Here is a 22,653-nt window from a genome sequence, read left to right as displayed (position 1 = left end):
AAAAATTAAATTAGCAGTGCGCAAAGTAGATATTAACAATATACATACCTGTTTTATCAACAGGAATGTATATTGTTACACAATAAAAACATATATAACATATTCAACATTACATTTACGTGCTGAAGAAGTGGAATATAATAATAACTATTTATAGTGCGACTATAAAATAAAGTAAACATTTTCTATAAATTATAATTTCTTCTTTCTGTGCTTTGGTCACTTGATAACAAACACCATTGATTGGTCGACCCTTCTCTTACCGCCTTGTGACACAAGACTGTTAACAATGAGGTATTGCTACAGTTAGAAAGAACTTTATTTATTTGTAGAATTCTCATTTATAAAAAAAAAAAATCTGCTATCCTCATAAATAAACCCCTTTAAATAACGTGACACCAAAGCGAGCATTTTCGCGACGGTGGAGAATTTTTCATTCCATTATCATCTTTGGCTCCATTCAACAAATATCCGCCGTCGATTGAAAAGTTTTCGTCTGTATAATTTTAAAGACAAACGCCACTTAAATGTTTAAATAATATGTTCAATACAGGTTTTATATAAGTAAACCATTAGTTAACTCTTATGTATGGACACTATCCATTAGTAGGGATAGGATATTATATAAACTGGCTGCGTTTACGTGGTGCCTTAAACTAGGTTTACATTACAACTATGGGAAAATAGATAATAACAAGGTGGTATAGGTTATCAATAAAACTAGATAATTATTTGTGAATCTATTAGCATTCTACTTCCAGTTTAATGTTATTTAAGAGTTAATACTATTGTAGAAGTTTAATAGATGATGTTAATAAAATAAAAGACAAATGCACAATCCTCTTGGAATATAATTTTAACTGTTTGTAAACAAGATTATGTGATAAAAAATTGGTTGCCTGTAAAGTCGGTATACGGGCGAAAGTTTTACGTGACAACGACTTTGAGTGGTAAAATAATTTTAATGTGAATATTCATTCGTATAGTAGGAAGAAGGATGAAATAATAGTAACAATTTAAAACATTTATTTATACAAAGAATTATATTTAAAACATTAATTTATACAAAGAATCTCGCACTGAATTTCATATTAACTAAATTTTATTTTTACCTTTACACATACATACGTATTTATATACAAATATACATACAATAACTTGCAATACATTTGCGTACAATGAAACAGCGTTTACTACAAAGGGACGCGTGCCTTTCACTTTTTATGTCTGTCTCTTTCGCTCTTAGGCGGGCGCGTGCCTCTCACTCGCTCTCATTGTGAGCGCATAACGTGAGCGGAGCGTAACGCAGTTTCTTGAAGTGTCACCCGGCAAACCAATTTATAAGACGTTGTCACGTCAAAAAACAAACAGCTAGATCAAAAGTTAACAGATAGGCCCAAACTTCAGACGTACAAAACCTTAGAAAGCAGCTAGTTCAACTTTCTTATACTGGTCCTACATTATATATGTAAAAAACTGAAAGTAGGATGTTTGTTACATCTAATAGATACGTTACATTTTATCCTCATATATTTTAGTGTTTCTGCAAGAATAATTAAATAACCAGATTCAACTCGAACGGACGTATAATTTTGTTTAATTACATGTTATTTGATTTTTTTTTAAAACTATATTTAGGCTTAATGCATACATAGTTAATTATACTTCCTTAATATTTGTTCCAGATAAAACATGAACTCCCTATTTGCATTGACATTGCTCAGTATTGTAGCAGTAGCATGGACAAAACCAGCTAATACTTACACTGACAAATGGGATAACATCAACGTTGACGAAATTTTGGAATCACAGCGTCTTTTAAGGGGTTATGCAGATTGCCTAGTGGATAAAGGTCGCTGCACTTCTGACGCCAAAGCCCTTAAGGAAACGCTACCCGATGCTTTAGAACATGATTGCTCGAAGTGTACCCCAAAACAAAAAAGTTCTGCTGATAAAGTTATCAGACATTTGGTCAACAAACGTCCTGACCTATGGAAGGAACTCTCGGCCAAGTACGACCCCAAGAACCTTTACCAGCAAAAATACAAGAACAGGATCGATGCTGTTAAAGGAAAGCCTTAATTGTTTCCTCGAGACCGTCAGTCGATCGAAGGAATGGATTGGTTGTGTTCGTAGAATGCATCGGTACCAAAGCAAATCCTAAATACTTTCATTGTTATTATGATTAATAAATTCGTCATGTTTAACGGTTATTTTATTGCAAACACCTCCTGATACTATTTATCTTTGGGGAAAGGAAGTAATATACAAGCACATCTATAAAGTTTAATCGTTTTCTTCTATGAATAAATTAAACGATTTTCTATATTTGTTATCTTTATCATATTTCTCGACGAGTTGCTCCCAAGATTTGGGGTGATTGTTCATCACAGCTCTGATTACTTTTCGGATCAATTGTTTCTGTTTTGGTGTGCATTTTTCACATGTAGTTTCAACAGCTTCAGGTATTGCTTCTGGAATTAAACAATACAATGTATTAATTTTAATTTAATAATATAGTATTGTTGAGAGCAGTTCTTAAATAACAACTTTAAACCATTAAACTTGGTAGATAAGTAACGAAAACATTTTCTTTTTTCCTTTTTGTATATGAGGCAAGTTAAAGATGGTAAAAATACATAAAAAACATAGCATTTCATTATGGCAAGACTAGAGGCTGATAGATCGACTTTGCTGACTAAGAACAAAGCATACATATTAGTATTGTGAGTTTACTGCCGTAGAACCTGCTTGAGACTATAGACTGATAACAGGAATATCTGATGATCGATCTTTAGACGAGATGACTCCATTTCATAGCTTCATTAAATTAAAGGACCTCCTGATAATAGTTTCAAAGCATTTTTATCAGCCGTCAGTCCCGATATTTAGCACCAAAATATGAAATTATCGTTATATTAGTGTTGAGTTAGGAATACCTTAAAATCTAGGGAAATTGGAAACCTAACATAAATTTGTTTGCTCTATACTATACTTATTATCTGTATTACTTACTAAAAAATTTTACCGGGGGGATGCTTTATAATCGATACGGAGGCCAAAACAGATTTTCAGATAATTTTTTGTCTGCCTGTCTGTCTGTTTGTCAAGGCATCACGCGAAAACTACTGAATGGATTTAAATAAAATATGGTACAGTTGTAGCTGATATTTCGGTTCCACATAAAGGATACTTTTTATCCCGATAAACAGTAAGTTCCCTAGGGAAATAAGTTTTTTTTTTTATCAATTTTACTGCATACCTCCGTTAAATTTGAACCGATTTTAGTCAATCTTTTTTTATTTGAAAGTGTATACTAACAAGCATGTATTGTCTTATTTAAATGAAGATATGATAAATATCGTGTGAGATAAAGGACATAACTCTTCACAGATAACACCAAGTCGCAAGGCATTTGGCACAACAATCTAATGTATGCGTCCTACTATATTATAAATACGAAAGTTTGTGAGGATGGATGTATGGATCCTATAGAATCGCTTTTTCTTCCGTATTTGTTTTTCAAAACTCACGCAACGGAGTTTTAGATGGACGTGGTTTTTTTTGGATACGAATGGTTGTAATATTATAAAGCTTTTGAGTTTTAGTTGAACGCGCTAATCCCAGAAAATGCTGTTTCGAACTAAATTTTTTTTTTGGATTGGTAGTATGAATTTAGGCTATATAACATCACATTAATGAGAAATGATGAAAAAACTGCAAAAAATATCCTTTTTGAGAGATTCAGATGCGTGAACGATAAACGTTACGCCAAACGACGGAAATATGTAGTAAGTATATCGGACTTGTCGGAATTGTTTCTTTACGGACTGTTTTATAAGTTCTATAAAACAGTCCGACCACATAGTAGTATTTACGTACGTACGACTATTTTTTGAAGTTGAATCATTCGCGGACGAAGTCACGAGGGTCTGCTAGTAGAACATAAAGAGAAATTAGTGTAAATTATTTATTTGGTGTTGTATTAGTATTCAATTTATGTCCGTTGTAACAAAATCAATTGAGTAGATACTTACTTTTGAAATCTTTGCCTTCCGCTGTGCAAGGTCCTTGTTCGAGAAAACATTTAGTGTATCCCAAAAGAATCCTGTCGTTTTCAAGAAGTGGTTGGATGTCAAAGTCATCGTATCGCGAACTATAGAACTCCGCTACCACAAATGATATTGTCAGGGTGAAGATAGAACTATGTAGAAGCATAATAATAATAATCTAAAAAATAAACATGATATTAAGTATAACAATCTTGATAATATTCTTCAGACTGATAATTAAAAATGATTCTAGTGACCTGTCCTGGCCTTAAATTTGGTTCTTATAATGATATTCTTGATAAATTAATTGAGAAAAGAGAAAATCATTAAAAAAAACTTTTTTGCCTTAAAGCACTAATGCAAAACGATAAGTATATTCAATTTAATCATTGACCGTGTGAAAAGCGACCTCTATTCAAATCCACTGTCTAAGATTACGATTGGCCTTGGAACATATATATATATACAATGGAAATTGGTTTTTTAAATAAATATTTTCAAGTTCAAATTCAGTTTGTTGTTGAATTTTAATTTCATCAATTCTGTTTATCAGTAAATAAGAGGAATATAGGTCTATCTTTAAACTGCAGTAGTATTTAAAGGTTTGTGTACTTCAGCGCCTACATAATATGTTTTATTGTTGGCGTTTAGAGAATCACATTTAAAATAATTATTTGCTTTAATTTATTTAGATTTCTCTTCAAATTATTCTCAAACTAGCCAGGCTTTAAAATTTCCAAAACAATATTTACCTGATTTGATGTTGACTTATGTTGGATAGACACTAACTAAAGCATCCATTAGAATCCCTCAAGTATTTATAAAGTACTCGGGGACTATTATTACATGAGTATACAGTAAGTACAACCAGCAATTATATTCTTTGGTACATGAATCTTAAAATGTATACCTTGTACTTATTACTCGGCAAATCATACAAACTACTGAGGAAACCTATATTGTTTATTTGTTTTATGTAAATACATACAAGTTACACCATCATGGATGTTATTAGTGCAAAGTGCTTATACCCGCCCCATACAGAGATAATGTTTTCGGATGAATTAATGTATGCACTAAACTCTTAAAATTTTCGTTTATTAAATTAAAGTTTTAAGAATTGCAGGACTACCAGGCTATGGGGATCTCACACCCTTATTCAATTTTCATAAAAATGTTCAAAAATCAAGAAACAAATGAAACTACATTTGTTATCTTGATTTGTTATCTTTATTCCGTTCTAGCGTCGGGCGTGTTCTGTTCTCATCATCCAGTCGTTCCCGAGCTATCTAATCAACTACAAGTAGAGGGAGGCTCAGGAGGGAAGAATAGGGCGTCTATTTTGTCTGTCAAGAAGTATGCAGACCACACTTCAGACAATCAGATCGAAAATAAAATCGTAAACGCCTCGCAATTACTAACTCTGACATTTAGAAAATAGGATCGTTTTTAATTACAGATAATAGAACCTTTCCTCATATGCTTGATTCTTCGCAATATTAAACTTATACAAAATTTGTGTTTAAGTTAATTCGTCACTAGCATCGTAAGACATCAGAAAACAATTATTCACATATTTACTCAAGTAACGCTACGTGCTATGATTTCTTTGTTCTGATTAATGCCCTAAGTAAGACAGAAAAATGGGCAAAAGAAACAATGGAATGGTGTAGAGAGAGAAGTAAGGGTAGACAGTATCGTAGGTGGAAAGATGATATTACAAAAGTGGCAGGAACAATTTGGAAGAGCAAAGTAATGGATAGATCTTTGTGAAGAACGCTTGGGGAGGCCTATACTGGAGAGCAACCTCAATTAACCTAAATTTTTACCAAAACCGTTTTTACTTTGGAAATACTAAGTAGAAATAATTTGAAATGTAATTCATAAGATTGGTAATAAATATATTCTTATATTTACAAGATTTTTCATATTTTTATGAAGTGAAATTCGTTTCTGGAATAAAGTTTGTAGCGGTCTCCACATTACCGAACTAGATGGCGCCACGAAAATCCTGCATCGCGCTAGCGAAGTGTTCACAAAAATTTACTACTTCCAAAGATAAAAGTTCAGACCTCGGTCCCCGAGCACGATCAACCGCTCGGAGCAAAATCTTCCTATTGTTACGGTCGAGCATATCACCATAGCTCCCGTACAAGTTACACTATGCTAAAGAGGACTATGCTACCACCAATTATTTAAAATGTTACTACTGGCTCTAACAATTATTCTTATACAATTATAAACATGGCCTTTTTTAGTGGTCTTTTATTGAATTATTGACATTTGTAATGAACTATCAAAAATGACAAATGAAATTATTTTGTAGCTGAGTTTTGTAGTCAAATTATTATCAATAATTTATTGATAATAATTTGTACAAATATTTTTTCTTCTTAGTTTACATAAAGTTGTAATTAATATTTAATTATTGTATAACTTTTTATATTTCAAGTAATTATTTCATCATGCCTGCAGATTGTCAAAGATCCACTTCTGGTGGAAAGGGAAATCTTGCTATGTTTGTTGAGAGAGATCCTAATGTGTGTGCAGCTGGATTACCTACAGCTCAGCCTGACCATCGTGTTTCGGATTCCTTACAGCACTATTTATTAAACGATGAAGTAGATGCGCTTATTAGTGATGCAATAATACCTCCCAAGAAATCAAAACCTTTTCCGCCACTGCGTCATCCAATACACCCGGACAAGCGCTACGATGGGCTATTTGGACAAGTTCCAGAGATTATTCACCCACCAGTCAAAACTAAATTTCAAACACTTATTGAAGACTTCAAAGACACGTCGTATTCTTCATATTGGAAGAAACCACTTGGTCGCATAGGTGATATTGTACCAATGCTACCCGAGGGCTTTCATACTTCGGAAACAACTTTTGGAAAGAAAACCGATTTTCATGGAAGACTATACGATATAGTGATGCCTAAGGAGTCTCTGGTAGATAAAACACCTCAAATAAAGAAACCTGGATTTCAAGCAGAGCGTGGCTATTGTAATCCTCCGTATACTCCAGAATTGACATTTGGCCATCGAACATTAGTTGATAAACGTGGTGTTTACGCTAAATGTTGCTTAACTGATGATAGAACTTTACTTGGAACAAGTAAAAGAACAATGTTAAATACAGTTCTATCAAAGTTCCAGGGGGTCAAACAAAGTAGAATTGGTACAGTCTTAGCACCAAATGATAACATCAGTAATTTATCTGAAGGACATACTTTTGGAAAATTAAAACCCCCTGACAATTTGGCAGAATGTCTCACGTATTATGACATCAATCCTAGTCGAGACTTTTTAAGAAAATGTCTAGCTCATCTCAATTGTTTACGGAAAAATTTGTCAAAACGCTTTTTACCAACGTTTTTCAGAGATTTTTATTTACATCTTAAATATGATGACACTGAAAAGTCTGGTTGGCTTCCAAAAGAAGTTGTGTATAAACAATGTTCGTCAAGGTTGATACGGTTTGATTCTTCGTTAATCGAACCGTTGATAGATATGTGGCAAGCTTTCGACGGTTCACGAATTGAATATAAGACATTTGTTCATGTAATTAATTACAGAGAACCATCCCCAGAAATTCCTAAAATACCAGATTTTCCATTAGAATGCCTTGACTTTAGCACAACCTACACCGATATGGTCAAACCAGCACAAGAAGTTGATAAAAGGAAAATGGCAGGTTTACCATCCGGTAGGTATTTCGATTTAGATTATCCCATAACACCAGAAAGGTGTTGTAAAGCTGATAGAGCGTATTTTTCACACGAATCCGATATGAAGGCTTGTTTATCTCCGAGTGTATTTACGTTACTTCATGTAAACCATAGAGACATGTATGCTAAGCGTGAACCACATGTGGTGAAACGGGTTTTTGAAGCTACTGGTGAATCATTAAATGATGAAAAGTTTAACGCTGTGTGGAAAGAAGCCCAAAGTTACCATTCACAAGGGTGGGTCTGTTACGAAACATTCAAAAATGCCTTACAAATTTACTCTCAGAATAATAAGGAAATGGTAAAATAAAAACTACTGTAATAAATTCCCAAAATTAGACCACATTATTTTTATTTTGACCATAAATCAATATTCCTTTAATTGATTAAACATTCCTTAATTAGGATTTAAGAAATTCTTCCAATGACTGCCGGTACTTTCCTTGGGGATCGTAGTGAGCAGCTAAATCGGACCAAATGTCTGGATGCTTGGATTTAATTTCTTGAATTAATTGTTTTCCCATCTGTTTTTGTTTATCGGTACACTTTGCGCATTTTGTTTCCAAAATTTCGGGAAGTTTATCTGAAAAAGAAAAAAGATAAATAATATGTAATTTTAAAAAATATCATTGTAAGTAATTAATAATATTCTGAGGAGCAATGTAAAAAATATCATTGCTCCTCAGAATATTATTAATTTTTTTTGTGTAAATTTTTTACAGCAAATTATTGTAAATAAAAAAATCAAAATCAATGTTAAAAGCTAATTATTGAATAAAATTTGACAACAATATATTGACATACAATTTTTAAAACATCCAATGCTTAGTCCGATGCTGATATGTGCTTATTAATTAACATAATAAACTTATATCATTTTGTATAGCGTGATACGCTGTTATTTCCTTATATATACCTTATCAGTAATTTTTTATTCAGTACAAATGTAAACATCGATGATTCGATGTTCAATTTTATCAACGTACTACTGATTTAAATTAACTAATTAAATAAATACGGTAGCTCGGAAAGAGAACATGCATGCCACGGGGCATAAATGTATTCTAGAAAAACTTCACTAATACTTCTTAAATAATAGAAGTAATTGCTAGCAGCAATGCATAATACAGTCAGTGTGTATATCTGACACCCTCCCTTTTCATCAACTCTGATTCATGTTCAGATTCATCACCATCAACTATGTATGTTATTTATTCTGCATGAGTCAGATAACATATTAAATCAATGGCAAAAGTAATATCATCAAAGGGAAGTGTTCATATTCTCTTGCAGATATTACTTTTGCCATTGTAGTTTTAAATATTTCAAGTTATTATTTTCTTCTTTCTTCCTTAGACTTAACTCTTTAGTATAGTTACAGCAGTATTGTTTACATGAAAGTACTAGTTCACGAAAAACTAGCTAAACATCAATATGCGACAGTAGACAACTGGGAGTTGCGCGAACACCAAATTACAACATTAAATATGTACCTGAAGGTTACACGCTTGGAAAACTAATGCCTGGAATTAGTTTCCTGAATGTGAAATAAATCCAGCCTTATTTTGATAAATCTGAAAGCGGTTGTTTTTTTTACGATCAATGTAATTAGATTAAATCCTCCACTTATTGAGATCCTCCTATCTTTATTGCACGCGTGTGTTGGATGACAAATTGAATATAAAACATTAATTTATGTAAAATTCCTAAAATACAAGATATAAAATGTATAGAATTTAGGACTACTTAAGGTGACTCTTATAGATATAGCCTAGATTTTGATCAAAGACCTATGGCTAGATTGTTATCAGGAAGATACTTTAAAAAGGATATCTTGTCATTCCAGCTGGTTGTTGCAATGACAACATATATTTAATCGTCAAGAGCCAGATTGAAAAGCATGCTTATGCCGCAGCATAGCATATTTACGTTGCTAGAAGTAAGTCATCGTGATATCCAAAATGTTGTCAGAAAAGTATTCGAAAACGCGGGAGAAATATTTAAAGATGATGAATTTAAAGCAATCTGGGAGATTTCTAAGAAGTATCACACTCAAGACTGGGTGTGTTTTGAAATATTTAGACATGCATTGGCTAAATACAATACTAGGTATATGTAAAAGTAGGGCATAACACAGGATTATGTTATATTTATTAAGCTTTAAATAGATAATAAATTTCGATGACTTCTATGCGCCATGGTGTCGTTTTACTAACGTGTTACTGTTTTAAAAGCGCATGCGCATTTAATAATCGTACATTAATTCAATCAGATCATTCAATCAGAAGCAAACCAAACAAAAGGTATAGTTTAACACTATATTTACGCTTACCTTTGAGTTTCTTGACTTCTGGAGTGCAGGGTCCCTTATTTAACAGACATTTCGAGTATGACATTACAAGCCTTTCATTACCTAACACTTCGCTTAGATCGATATCATCGGTCGAAGAATCGTACGTATTTTCAGCCAAAGCTAAGGCGGCCATGCACACGGCAAAAATAAGAAACTTCATTTTTTTATTTGAAATCAACAAACCAATTAAATGTACTGCTTAGATCTTGTTTACGTGCAGTATGATTAGAATAACTCACTGTTCCTGCATTTATATATTGTGTGATAAATTCATGTTCTTTCTTGGAATGGTAAGCAGAATGCAAACATGCAGTAATTATTAAGTCCAACTGATCTGTCCTTGTTACGCCAATATAATATTATGCTTGTATAGTCTGAAGCTCGCCTCGATCGTTTTAATGAATAATTACACGTTTTATATTATATTCCCTGTGATCAATAAAAATAAAAGGATATAAACGAACGCAATTAAAACTTCATATTTTGATCCTTAATGTTTTATTTAATTCATAATTTTAATGCTCATTCTTACACCATAATTTAACATTATTTTTTGTATTTGATCAAAAATAAATAATCAGTTTCTAGGTATTGAACCTACTACTACGTTTTCAAAAAAACGAAAATCGAGCTCACAATGAAACAAACATGGCTTAAAAAAAGCAGAGCCTATAAAAGCTCCTTACAAACCCTAACAGTCACGCTTTTATAGTACCATGGTGTAGGTTTTATTCCACTATATTTTTTCAGTTAATAGCTATTTCCACTAACTTGTTTAGTTATGCGTCAAAGAGATTTGATAAAATTCCTGATTACATAATTTCCTTTGTGTGGATGTAGTTTGTATGAACCTTGATGCATTGCTAGATTTCTCAAAATACTAGAAAAGTATGAAACACATTAAAACAAAAGATTTTTTTGACAAACAAAAAGTACTTTCTAAAAAAACTAAAAGGCAAGAAATAAATATTTTCTACAACATTTTTATGTCAAATGTAAAATTACTGCGAATCCTCTGTATACGGTTAGCTTTTATATAGTACAAAATGAAATTGGTACCACCTCTTAGGTGTGACATACTAAAAATAAAAAGAAGCATTATTAATATTTGGCGAAGTAAAATACAAAAAAAACTTACAATCAAAAATCTTATTGAGAACGTCCGCCTTTTATTTTAATCGGTTAATAAAATCGAGGTAGCCTAATTACCTATATTTCGAGGTTCCGTCCATTAGGAACAGACAACCATATATGTCATTTAGTACGAAAGTAACTCGAAGAGAAACGATAAATTATACTATGTAGACAAATCAATTGCAGGTGGACACGACTGTTTACGTTAAACTAACTAAAACTAAAACTTACTAAGCTAATTCCCCGTAACTAAAAATGAGTAGAGAGCATCTCGATTAGCTTGTGTCGGGTCATACTTTTCTAGCAGCTCAAGGAAGCGTGGTTCGCTCTTCGCCCTTATGCCTAGAAGCATCTTCCGTACAACGACTTTTTGTTTGGTAGAACACCGTCCGCACGCAGTTTGTAACGTTTCAGGTAAAACTCCTGAAATATAACAATTTTATATATTTAAAACCATAGTGTAACATGGATTTGTACATGAAGGGTTCTAGAAAGGTACAATATTTTTAGTAATAACTGCCGAACTAACAGATGGTCCACGTGATGGTCCGTGGAAACAACACACGTCCTACAAAGTGCCGAACTGTGCCCATCAATCTGCATAGCTAGCGCAGGCAGGAGACAAAAATTATATCACCCAATTGTATCCTCTGACGGGGGATATAATAGTATCCCCCGTCAGGGGATAACTAAAGTACGGGAACATCAGAATAGGAGAAGTTATTGTTACACATATATTATTTGGATATTATTTCCACCAATGCTCTGAGTGTTGGTAAAGCTGTGGGAGTTCTCCGGGGAGACAATTGTCTCCTACCCATGGTAGCCGTGCTGAGGAGTAGGTGTTAAGCCTCATGTGATTGTACATCGGCATTCACGCTCTTCTGATAGAAACACGCAATGCAGAAATTCCGAGGCATTTTCAAACCTTTTACGGTTCATGATGTTTTCCGAAAAATTATTGATTTTGGTATCGAGATAAACTCAGTGAATTTTCGAATCAAGCCTTTTAATATCCAGCTATAAAGTGGTGTGGAATAAATACATTCAAAGCACTTTTTTCCCTTTTCATAAGAATGCTTCTGATATCTGGTTGAACGTTAACTACCCGAACGATAGAACACTCTGTGTGTACTACAAGTGATTCTTAATTTGACAAACATAACTTTCTTTTATCTCTCATGTCTTGAGAATCATTGGGTCGTGGACGCCTAAACATGGAATCAAACGCATAAAAAGGGATCCAAATTTTTTACTTCCGTTTAGTAAATAATATGTCTTTGTTCCGAATGCTGTCCCAATCGACCTTGTTAGTAATTCCTTTAAATATTTACACCCATTTAGATTCAAGACAGCAAAGTATGTCTACGGATGTACTAGTGCGATCAAGGAAGTTTATTCTTTTCAAATTAACTGCCTCATTGGCAGTTCGTTTGTTGGACAAAGACGCACGAAATCCGAATTCGAAAGAAAATTGTAAGGCGTTGGAATTTTATGTGAAGAAATTAAACGTTGGATAGAAGAAGGCGTAACTTTGCGAAATTCCATCATATATGAATGATAAGTCTAACAACAATTCTTCAGAATTGTTCATTGTAATGTCAACTTCTAAGGATGCTCCGGTGTCGGAGCGAAGCGTGCGTAGAGAGTAAATTGCCGAATAACTGTTTGGTATGGAGTATAAAGATTGAAGAAATTATAAATTACACCGCAAAGATTCTCCTGCTTTTCGCGGAGTACAGCAAATTAAGCTTAATGTTCATTGAACAGGTATGTCAAGAAATTAGCCTGTATTTAGTAAATTGGAAATGGGCTTTTTCCACCCCTGTGCCTTGGAGAACATGTTGAGCCATTGGTCCGGGTCACTAACACGTGATAAGGTCTCCAATCTGTATTGAATCAGTGTGTAAACGTAATTGTGTGGGTGATATATTGTGTAAAACAACGCATGACAATTTGTATGGGAAAAGTTACTTATCAGAAGTTGTATGAAATGCGGGCAGCAACTAGTAACTTTATAAGACTAACTGTTCTTTATCCAAAGTTGTGGAGAAGGTAAGCACTGTTTTTAAACGTTTCAGTTTCGTTTCTTTTAGAGATTTTTGTGTTACACTATTTACAGAAGTGATGGAATAAGTTAGGGAAGTTATGCAACTTACGTTTGAAATTCTTGCCGTCCTTAGTGCAAGGGCCCTTCTCCATGACGCATTTGTAATATGCGAGAAGGATCCTCTCGTTCTGTATGATGGAGTCGGCGTTGAAATTGTCATATCGGTTGACGAACTGTTGGTACTGCTGTGCCATGGAAGATGCCACCACCGTCAGCGCAAACAAGCTAAACAGCCATTGTTTCATGTTGTCCTGGTAAAAGAAACGCACTTCAATAAATATATAGTAGTAGTTGAGCTTTCTATAACAGACCTCGTTGGGCCCTCGGGGAAGTAGGTACTACTGCCATGTTTAATTCTGCCGCTTAGCAGCATTGATGTGGTCCATTCTGAAGGGCGTGGTAATTTTAAGCTATTACAGGCCCATGAGGCTAAACACCGCCTACGCCTCAGGTTGACGGACAGGATGGCATTTTGTAAGAAGAGTTCCTTGCACCTCCTGCGAAGTGTTGTTCGGATTATAGGTGATGGTTATTACTTACCGTAATTACATTAGGCGGTTTTGTTTTAAAAATAATTACTAAAAAAAATAACTGCTGAAAAATGCTACATGTGAGTGCCGCCAACCCGCATTATAGCAGCCTGGTGAGTCAATTCTCTTATTACCTGACATCTATTAGACAGTAGGTTGCTGGAATTTCGTGTATATCTGATCTGGTGATAAAGGACAGAAATGCTCAGCGGCTTGCAGCAGTATCTTTCAGCCTTAAGGCTGAAAGATACTGAATATATAGTGTTGCCACAATTATGAGTAAATAGGACTGAATATAAAAATGGAAAAAAAATCCTCCTTAATCAACTAACAATGGGATTTCGATTCTTCCTTTAACTACTTTATTTTATCAGTAATAGGTATGAGCTAAGATTGATGCACACCAAACTCTCTTTCAAACTTTCAAAGTCGGGCACCCATGCATTTACTGACTTGGGTCATAATTGCCTACCCTGGCCTATCGACTAATGTGTTGCAGCTATTAAGCCACACATTATTTGCAGTCATTTGTTATATTATATTCAAAGTATTCTATAAGGCGAAACGGAAATATGTCAACGGGAAGGTCATTTGCGATTTGCAATGCCTATGTGGCTTAAGAATTCCAAGAGAAACAACAGATTTTATATTCGCTCACACCGTTTTGTTTAAATACGTTGAAAGAAGTGGTATCGCTATCTTCTATATCGATGCTTGATATCACAGATTTGTTTATTCGGCACTACTAGAACGTTACACTTCTATACGATTGGTATCTAATTTATTCGATTTCCTGTTAAATTATTATAGTATTGAGGAAGGTTGTAGACTACGTATCATTACACTGTGTCCCGTAATTCATGCGGACGAAGCCGCATGGCATAGTAAGTTTATAATATTCATATAATATTAAATTGAATACCTACCTTGTATGTAGAGTATATCTACCTAGGGGTCAATTAAAAATTATTGTTAGCGACTATAGAAACGATTAACCCTAGGAAAATCTCTTTAATAGCATTAAATGCTAAAACGTGATACCTACCTACGATAAACAAGTTTTTATTCATTTAGTTGCAGCTATTTCTAGTACCTAGTTGATGCATACGATTTAAATCCCCTTTATTGCACTAGCCAATTATTAATAGAATATGTTATTTGGCGACATCCATGGCGCTGTGGTGAGCACTGTTTTCATATAAATAGGAGGTCCCGGATTCGATCCGGCAGGGACAGTTTATAAATAAATAAATGAAATAAATATACTACAATAATACACAGATCGCCATCTAGCCCCAAAGTAAGCGTAGCTTGTGTTATGGGTGCTGAGATACCTGATGAATATTTTTATTACACATAAATACTTAAACACTCACAACACACTGAAAAATAATGAATATTCAGTTCATCACAGAAAACATTTTTCAGTTGTGGGACTCGAACCCACGCCCTTGGACGCAGAAAGCAGGTTCGCTGCCCACTGCGCCAAACAGCTGTAAATAATATTAATTTCTTTTTTTTTCTGCTCTAATCAGGTAGAAAGCTTCGGCACGTTAGCTTGTATGGGTTGAATATAACTGCGATACCCCTAAAAAAAGTAACCCACTACATCTTAGACAGTTTCTTAACTTATCACCAGGTGAGATTGCAGGAAGGGTTAATTCTTAGTGTAGTAAAAAAATATATTAAATCCATGAAGAAATCTTCAATCACCTATATGTATTTCTCTCTCCCTACAGTATATACTTTTTCGAATTTACATACACCCAAAAAGGGTGGGTTAAGCAATTTGTCCGTTCGTCTGTTTATCTGTCCTAACCCTTTGATTTCCGAACTAAGAACTTATTTCTGTAAATCAATTGAATAATATTAAAGTAAATATGGCTACCTCATATCTTATCTTATATCTTTAAACGAGCAATTCTTGTATATGTATTATTGTAATCTCGGAATCGGCTCCAACGACTTTCATAAAATTTAGTAAATAGGGGGTTTCGGGGGCGATAAATCGATCTAGCTAGGATACATTTTTAGAAAATGTCATTTTATTTGTGTTTTCCGGTAATAACCGATTTGGTGCAGACGAAGTTGCACGGGTCAGCTGGTATTATATAATTTCAGTAAAAAAATCAAGAACTCTTCAGTAAACATGTTACATTTTCGACAGAAAAATAGCCTCATTCGAATCGATCCATATTGGTTCTACAAAATAGGGGTCGGATGAAATATGTACATTTGTACAAGTACCTTTTAATATATATGTATCAGTTATCTCTTGTGCCAAATAGCACCGAACCATTCATTATGTCCACCTGAATAATAATGATTGTCACCTTAAACTAGTTCGTTCTAAAGATTTATATCCTGAGGTCGACTTTTAAAAACCGGTTTTTTGATACCAGCTCCAATGCAGAACCTTTAATTAGAAAGTTAAAAAAACTTTTGATCTATTTTGTTATTCATTTTAAATATAATTTAGTACAATGCTAATAATGAAACTGTAACTGTATAGTATGTACCTGCCTAAATGAAATCTTTGGTGTACCGAAATTACCGAGTTTCTGTCTTTAAGACCCGTGATTTCTTCCAACCATCAGAACCGCATAATTTGAACGCTAAATAGGTACCTATTTAGCGTTCAAATTATGTTCATTTAATTAAATACTAAGTCGTCCGCCATTTTTGGCCAGATTTCAATGGAAAGAAGATAATTCTTATATCAGTAGATATAAGAATTATCTTCGAGAGAGGTTCTTTCTATTTGTATTTATTAGTTTTGTTATTTAAAACAACTAGATTTTAACCGCTGAATCGCCAGTTCGTTTCGTAATTAATAAATCCAGTATGCTATCCATATGCAAAGCTTGGTCAAGATCGGTTCAGCTGTTAAACCCTACTTGGGTAATTAAAGTTTTTTATCTGAGATACAATAGTTTATTATGTCTGTTCCAGAATTGAAGCTATTTCGATGAAAAATCTCATCAAGATCGATTCAATAAAAAATAAAGATATATTTAATGAAATATACTAAACTGTAGGCTGAAATAGGAAACTTTTTATCCCGGAAAGGTTATCGCAGAGAATAATTTTTGCCTATGCAAGGTAACAGGGGTAATCCTAAAATATAGTAAATAGTGTTTTAATTTGAGAATTATTTTAACCAAATAGCTCTTTAAAAACGATATTTCTATGCAAGGGTTAACAGGTAAACCGATTTTGACGAAATTTTGTAATATAAAGCTTGCATGCTGGAACCGGATATAACTTCCTATAAGCGGTAGTACCAGAAAACAACCGGTTCAACGATTAATAAAAGTGTACCAAGTTGCAGGCAACAGCTAGTATGGAATCACCTATCACTATTCAACACAAAACACCGTAACAAAACTAACATTGACCCGGCCGCAATGTTTTTGAAGTTCGACACTTTCTAGGCAACGAAAAAACATTTTAAATAAAAATGCCACTTACTGTTTGAAGAAAGTGAGAAAGTCTGTGCGAGTCCTTCGATTGCCACGGCCAGTGTCGTTGTGGGCCGTTTCGAGTGGGGTGAACATTTCTCTAAACCAGTCCCAGGTCGATGTAACGGGCCTCCGGGCTGCATACAAAATAAACTGTGCCCGGAACCGAAGAAAGTAGTGAACGGAAGGCCGCTTCATCTAGTTATTCGGAGTTTATTTTTTGTACAAGAATCCCAACTAGCACAGAGTTCAACCTACCTACCTTTGATATAAGTTATTATGACAAAATTATCCTTATTATAATAATTTATAGAAAAAGGAGAAGAATAAAATATAACTTAAAATTTTACAAAATCTACTACACTATACAACACTATACACTGTAAACCATATTGAATGTCGAGGACTTTCAATATGATGTACAATATAAAATATTCTAGTAGTATTATAAATATTCAAGAAGCCCTTTCATCGAATTGAAGGCGGCCATCTTGGATTTAAAAAAATTCATAGTTTGTAGGATTCTACTACTCAAGTTGTTCAAGTTGTTTCGTTTGTTATTAATATTGAGGGAGTTATGGAAAATATGTAATCCGTCATTTTGTGGTGGCAGCCATCTTGGGCTGATTTTCATCAAACATAGATAAGAACATTCCTGACTAATTCATGTTTCAAAAAAGAAAAACAAAAAAAAAACAGGTCATCCGTTGGGGAATTACGATGCTACACACACACACACACACACACACACACACAGACAGATATGTCAAACTTAACGCTGTATTCTATCCTACTAATATTATAAACGTGAATGTTAGTGAGGATTAATGGATAGACATCATCCATATGTCAATCTATGGATGTTTATTACTCTATCACGTAAAAACTATTCGACGGCTTTGACTGAAATTTGTGATAGAGATAGATTATATCCTGAATTAACGCAAATGCTGCTTTTTAAGACAAAAAAAAGGCGTTTGTAAAACCTCAATTTCAAGTCAAGCAATTACATTTAAAACTGGTTTTGTAGCATAACACCGCTACATAACTGGCAAACTCCTTATCCCATAACAAATTAAATATATGTGTGACCTACATTAAATTTTTCAAATTTTGTAACAGGTTTTGAGTTAGACGATTTCAATTCCAGTTCGGGCCTAACGAGAATAGCTTTAAGAGTTCCTGGAGTCACTTAACTAAAGCCACAAAACCGTCAACACCCCGGTGGCACGACGAGGTAGGCTACATTTTCATAGAAGCTTGTTTGTAGCAGTACGCCAAACAGCATTGCTGTGTTCCGGTCTAAAGTGCGTAGTGACCGGAAATCAAATGGCCTGCGATGTGTTGCTCTTTTTAAATGCGATAGTTATCCAAAAATGGCCATTGGTGTGGCCAATCAATTATTCCTATTAAAATCCTACTAATATTATAAATGTGAAAGTGTGGATGTGTGGATGTGCATCACGCAAAAACGGCTGAACGGATTTGGATGAAATTTGGCACGCATGTATACTTTGACATGGTAAAGAACGTAAGCTACCTTTTATCCCGATTCCTTAAGAATTTCTCAAGGGAAAATTGAAAATTGTTTACAAGCTAAGCTGCGAGCAGACAACTTTGAAATTTGGTATCAGTATGTCACCTACGTGCTATGGAAGAGGACAAGTACTTTCTATACCGATCTCTCATATAGTTCCGGTGGTAGATTAAAAATTGTTAACGAACGAAATAATTGTGGAGTCCACGCAGACGTAGTCGCGGGCAGAAGCTAGTATATAATATATATCAGTAGGTACATCTACGAATTGCTGCTAACATTTCAATAATCGCTCAGTTGCAAAGGAGATTTCGGAAGTTGTTGATTTTTTTTTCAAACTTATCAAGGTGTGAAGGTGCCAAAAGACCCTTCTATAAGTAATAAAGGACTTTGATTTTTAGACTCAAGCTGTGAAGCCGCCGCAAAACCCTATTCTAATTATGTACTTAGTTTGATTTTTAGACTCCTTAAAGCTATGACTATTAAGTTAACGACGGCCGATTGGCGCAGTGGACAGCGACCCTGCCTTCTGAGTTCAAGGCCGTGGGTTTCGATTCCGACGGTTTTTAGTGTAGGTATTTATATGTATATTATAAGTATTTATGTATATTATTCATTAAAAAATATCTATCGGTCAACTGAGTACCAACCACAAGCTACGCTTACTTTGGGGCTAGATGGCGATGTGTGTATTGTCGTAGTATATTTATTTATTTATTCATTCAATATTTTACACCTTAGAACGGAGATAAGGTTACATTTGACAAGTAGCAATAATTCTTGAAGCTTGTGGTGTTTACCTGTCACCAATAATTAATAATTAATCAATCAACGCCTTCCGGTATAAATTTCTTAAGTACAGATACTAAAAATATCGAATACCATTGAACATCTTATTACACACCGATATATATCCCATTACTGGGCGCAGACCTCTTTCATTTCAGAGAGCTATTAGAGCTTTGTGCCTACACGCCTGTTGACTAGGATGGTATGATTAACGAACTATAAAAATAATATAAGATATTATCGTTGTATGTACCCGTTGAACTATACTTAAAAGAAATATTAAAAGAAGTTAGTGAAATAACCGGTGGGAGTTCTTATCGTGCTCTCTGAGACAAGCCTCGTTGGTTAAGTGGTTAACATGTCACACGCCAATTGATAATAGTCGTTAAAGCCCGTCAACCCATATTGATCCAGCGTCGTGCATTAAGTTCTCCTATGAAAGAGGAAGCCTGTAAGATGTTAATAGGCTGATAATGATAATGATAATGACATTTACTCATCAAGAGGTCTCGGACTGAATTACCGGTTCGAGTGCTATTCTGTCGAGTCCAGTATTTACCAGCTCCTAGTTTGGATAATTTTAAGGATTATTTAAACTATAAAAAAGCTTGGGTGTGAATTACTCTAGCTTCATAGCTTAATTTAAATTTACTGGAAGATGGTGATAACAAAAAAATAAATTTACCCGGCTAAGTTTGTTATGGGCTCTTCTTAGACCAGGGCGCGTTTGGAACCCTCGTAGCTTTAGATTTAAGTTGGCGAACGAAGTTATCACCATCCCGTTACAATTATGTAAACAAATATGTATGAACGCTTCATAAGTGCCTGTGATAGGCAAATTTTAAATTTGAATTTGAATTTGATATTGGTTACGTATAGCGTACGATACATGACTTCTCAGGGACGATGTACTTCCTATGATCACCTATTAAGTAGGTACGCAGTACATTATTAGTAGGCCGCTTAACATAACTGATTGCTGTGCTGAGTTCTATAATAGGTATTAGTCCTTCGGCAAGTCATGATATAACTACAAAAGTTACCAAGAATGAGATGTAAATAATCAAACGATTAGTAGAAGAACGGCTACTAAAAAAGGCGGTAAAGACACATCGTTTTAGTTAATGACTCCTAACCGTCGATGAGACAACTCATAAAGAATTGATTTATCCAAACACCATTCATATTAGCTGAATGACAAATGAAATTGGAAATGTCAAATTTATTTGATTTATTAATGGACTTTAAAAAAGGAATGAATTAATCATTTTACCCCTCACAAACCCACTTATTTTTAATACAGATGTTTATGAGGAATACTATTAGTAATTTAATAGTGTTTACGTGATACCGTGCCCGTTGAACTATTTTAAATTAATTCAAATATAAAATTATTCAGTGTTTCATTCATTGGAGTCAGTTGATTGTTTTTTTTTACTTTGTTTTTAGAATAGTCCTGCTAAAGTTAGCTTTACGGTGTTGCCACCCTTTCGAAACCAGGGCGGGTCAACTAGCGTATAATAAAACGATGTTTGCAGTGGTAAAGCGTTTTTACTCTGGTCTACATACACACTTCCTTATTTTAATTTCTTCTGAGTATGTTGCCTCGATGTGAACCGGTAAATGCTGCCAACCAAGTTTTTGATATCCGTGACAAAAGGAAAATGAAACTCAATTTTTAAGTGGAAACTTCTTTTCAACGCGATTGAGCGATTTTTAAGGACCCACTCCTTATGGACTAGCGTCACTGACAAGCCACGTGATAATGTGATGTGTTACACCTGTATGTCCATTTGCTTATTAGTTTCACCCAAACATAGGTAACAAACCTAAATATGTTTAGCCCAACTGTTTCACCATTCTTCATAAAATTCGCACACATATAGGTATATATATATAGCTTGCAAAGTTGTGATAGCCGACCGATTTGGATCCTCAGCACGCCCCGGCTTTGCGGAGTTTTGTGTGTGCTTGCGTGCGTACAAGCGTGTATGTGTGTTTGTGTGTGTGTGTGTGTGTGTGTGTGTGTGTGTGTGTGTGTGTGTGTGTTTGTGTGTGTGTGTGTGTGTCTACATTTGTGCATACAAAAATATAAAAATAATGTGTGCTCTAATAAGGGCAGACATCTTGACCGCTAAATTAGCTCGATGAGTTGACAGTTTTCTGAAATCTCTATAAGTTGAAAAATCATGCGAGCACAATCTTACAACGGGTAACAAATTGCCCTGTTTCATGATGTTTGCAGAATATGTTTAACTCCGAAGTTGCAGGATTTTGACAAGTGGTCAGACAGACAGACGTATGGACAATTACATACTCGAGACCTCACTTCAGTCGCCTAATAGACTTTTGTTTAATTTTTTCATTGGTTCCTAGTACTTTATAATTTACTTTTTCCTTATAAATGAATCACAAACAAGTTCAATGTTTTCTCAGAAGCGATGCATGTTATAAAACATTCCATTATGGTATTAACCTGGTTGTTTTTATTAATCGCAATAAAATTGTAATGAAAAATCCAGTTATTTATCAGTTACATAAAATTAGTCAGTTATATCCAAATTCATTACTTTCATGTATTTTTATTTTTTGCCTTTTTGTTGCTTTCTGCTTAAAACGTCAAAACTACTACTGGTTCTTAAGAACCATTTACAAATTTTGTATGTCTTTACTCTTCAAAAGTATTTGAATAAAGTAATATGTTACTTACGAGTATTATTAGCTTATACCTACTGAAATTGGGTCAATTACCCAAGCTTCACATGTGAGCACAGCCACTGGCACAGCTAGTTTGACTATAGGCATTAAATAGTAAAACGTTCCTACCAACAACCGTTACTCCCTGTCAGCGTAGAGTCACAGAATGTATAATGTTTTCTTTCCCAAAAAGTACCTACTTAAAAATTATTTACCTACATAATATAGTGTATTCCAAGGTAAAGAGTAGCCAGCTA

The 22,653-nt window shown here is 34.3% G+C and overlaps 4 protein-coding genes across 4 annotated transcripts; 2 read left to right on the top strand and 2 right to left on the bottom strand.

Moving 5' to 3' along the window:
• Positions 1-1,692: 1,692 nt before the first annotated feature.
• Positions 1,693-2,082, top strand: LOC120633426 (allergen Tha p 1-like). The gene has a single exon (XM_039903633.1). It carries the CDS (start codon positions 1,693-1,695, stop codon positions 2,080-2,082), a length of 390 nt encoding a protein of 129 aa, XP_039759567.1.
• Positions 2,083-2,272: 190 nt separating this feature from the next.
• On the bottom strand, positions 2,273-10,370 carry LOC120633425. The gene is made up of 4 exons (XM_039903632.1): positions 10,118-10,370; positions 8,190-8,368; positions 4,038-4,230; positions 2,273-2,474 (listed from the first exon to the last, which is right to left on the bottom strand). The coding sequence occupies exons 1-4, from the start codon at positions 10,296-10,298 to the stop codon at positions 2,287-2,289; spliced, it is 741 nt and encodes a 246-aa protein (XP_039759566.1). The 5' UTR covers positions 10,299-10,370; the 3' UTR covers positions 2,273-2,286.
• LOC120633066 (EF-hand domain-containing family member B) lies at positions 6,482-8,198 on the top strand. The gene has a single exon (XM_039903158.1). It carries the CDS (start codon positions 6,518-6,520, stop codon positions 8,093-8,095), a length of 1,578 nt encoding a protein of 525 aa, XP_039759092.1. The 5' UTR covers positions 6,482-6,517; the 3' UTR covers positions 8,096-8,198.
• Positions 10,371-11,507: 1,137 nt separating the features above from the next.
• Positions 11,508-13,627, bottom strand: LOC120633077 (allergen Tha p 1-like). Its single transcript, XM_039903171.1, has 2 exons — positions 13,432-13,627; positions 11,508-11,695 (listed from the first exon to the last, which is right to left on the bottom strand). The coding sequence occupies exons 1-2, from the start codon at positions 13,625-13,627 to the stop codon at positions 11,508-11,510; spliced, it is 384 nt and encodes a 127-aa protein (XP_039759105.1).
• Positions 13,628-22,653: the final 9,026 nt, after the last annotated feature.

The sequence above is a fragment of the Pararge aegeria genome, chromosome 21 (assembly GCF_905163445.1).
Source record: "Pararge aegeria chromosome 21, ilParAegt1.1, whole genome shotgun sequence".
Classification (NCBI taxonomy): domain Eukaryota; kingdom Metazoa; phylum Arthropoda; class Insecta; order Lepidoptera; family Nymphalidae; genus Pararge; species Pararge aegeria.
The sequence above is the reverse complement of the archived record's forward strand: the minus strand, read 5'-3'. Positions and strand labels throughout refer to the sequence as shown.

Bases quoted from the DNA above. Each gene is read 5' to 3' on its own strand.
- LOC120633426 (XM_039903633.1), top strand. From the start codon at position 1,693: ATGAACTCCCTATTTGCATTGACATTGCTCAGTATTGTAGCAGTAGCA.
- LOC120633066 (XM_039903158.1), top strand. From the start codon at position 6,518: ATGCCTGCAGATTGTCAAAGATCCACTTCTGGTGGAAAGGGAAATCTT.
- LOC120633425 (XM_039903632.1), bottom strand. From the start codon at position 10,298: ATGAAGTTTCTTATTTTTGCCGTGTGCATGGCCGCCTTAGCTTTGGCT. The intron at 4,231-8,189 runs TAATTAAGGAAT...TTTATTTTTTAG, and splicing joins TGGAAGAATTTCTTAAATCC to ATTATTATTATTATGCTTCT. The intron at 2,475-4,037 runs GTAAGTATCTAC...GTTTAATTCCAG, and splicing joins GGAAGGCAAAGATTTCAAAA to AAGCAATACCTGAAGCTGTT.
- LOC120633077 (XM_039903171.1), bottom strand. From the start codon at position 13,627: ATGAAACAATGGCTGTTTAGCTTGTTTGCGCTGACGGTGGTGGCATCT. The intron at 11,696-13,431 runs GTAAGTTGCATA...GTTATATTTCAG, and splicing joins GGACGGCAAGAATTTCAAAC to GAGTTTTACCTGAAACGTTA.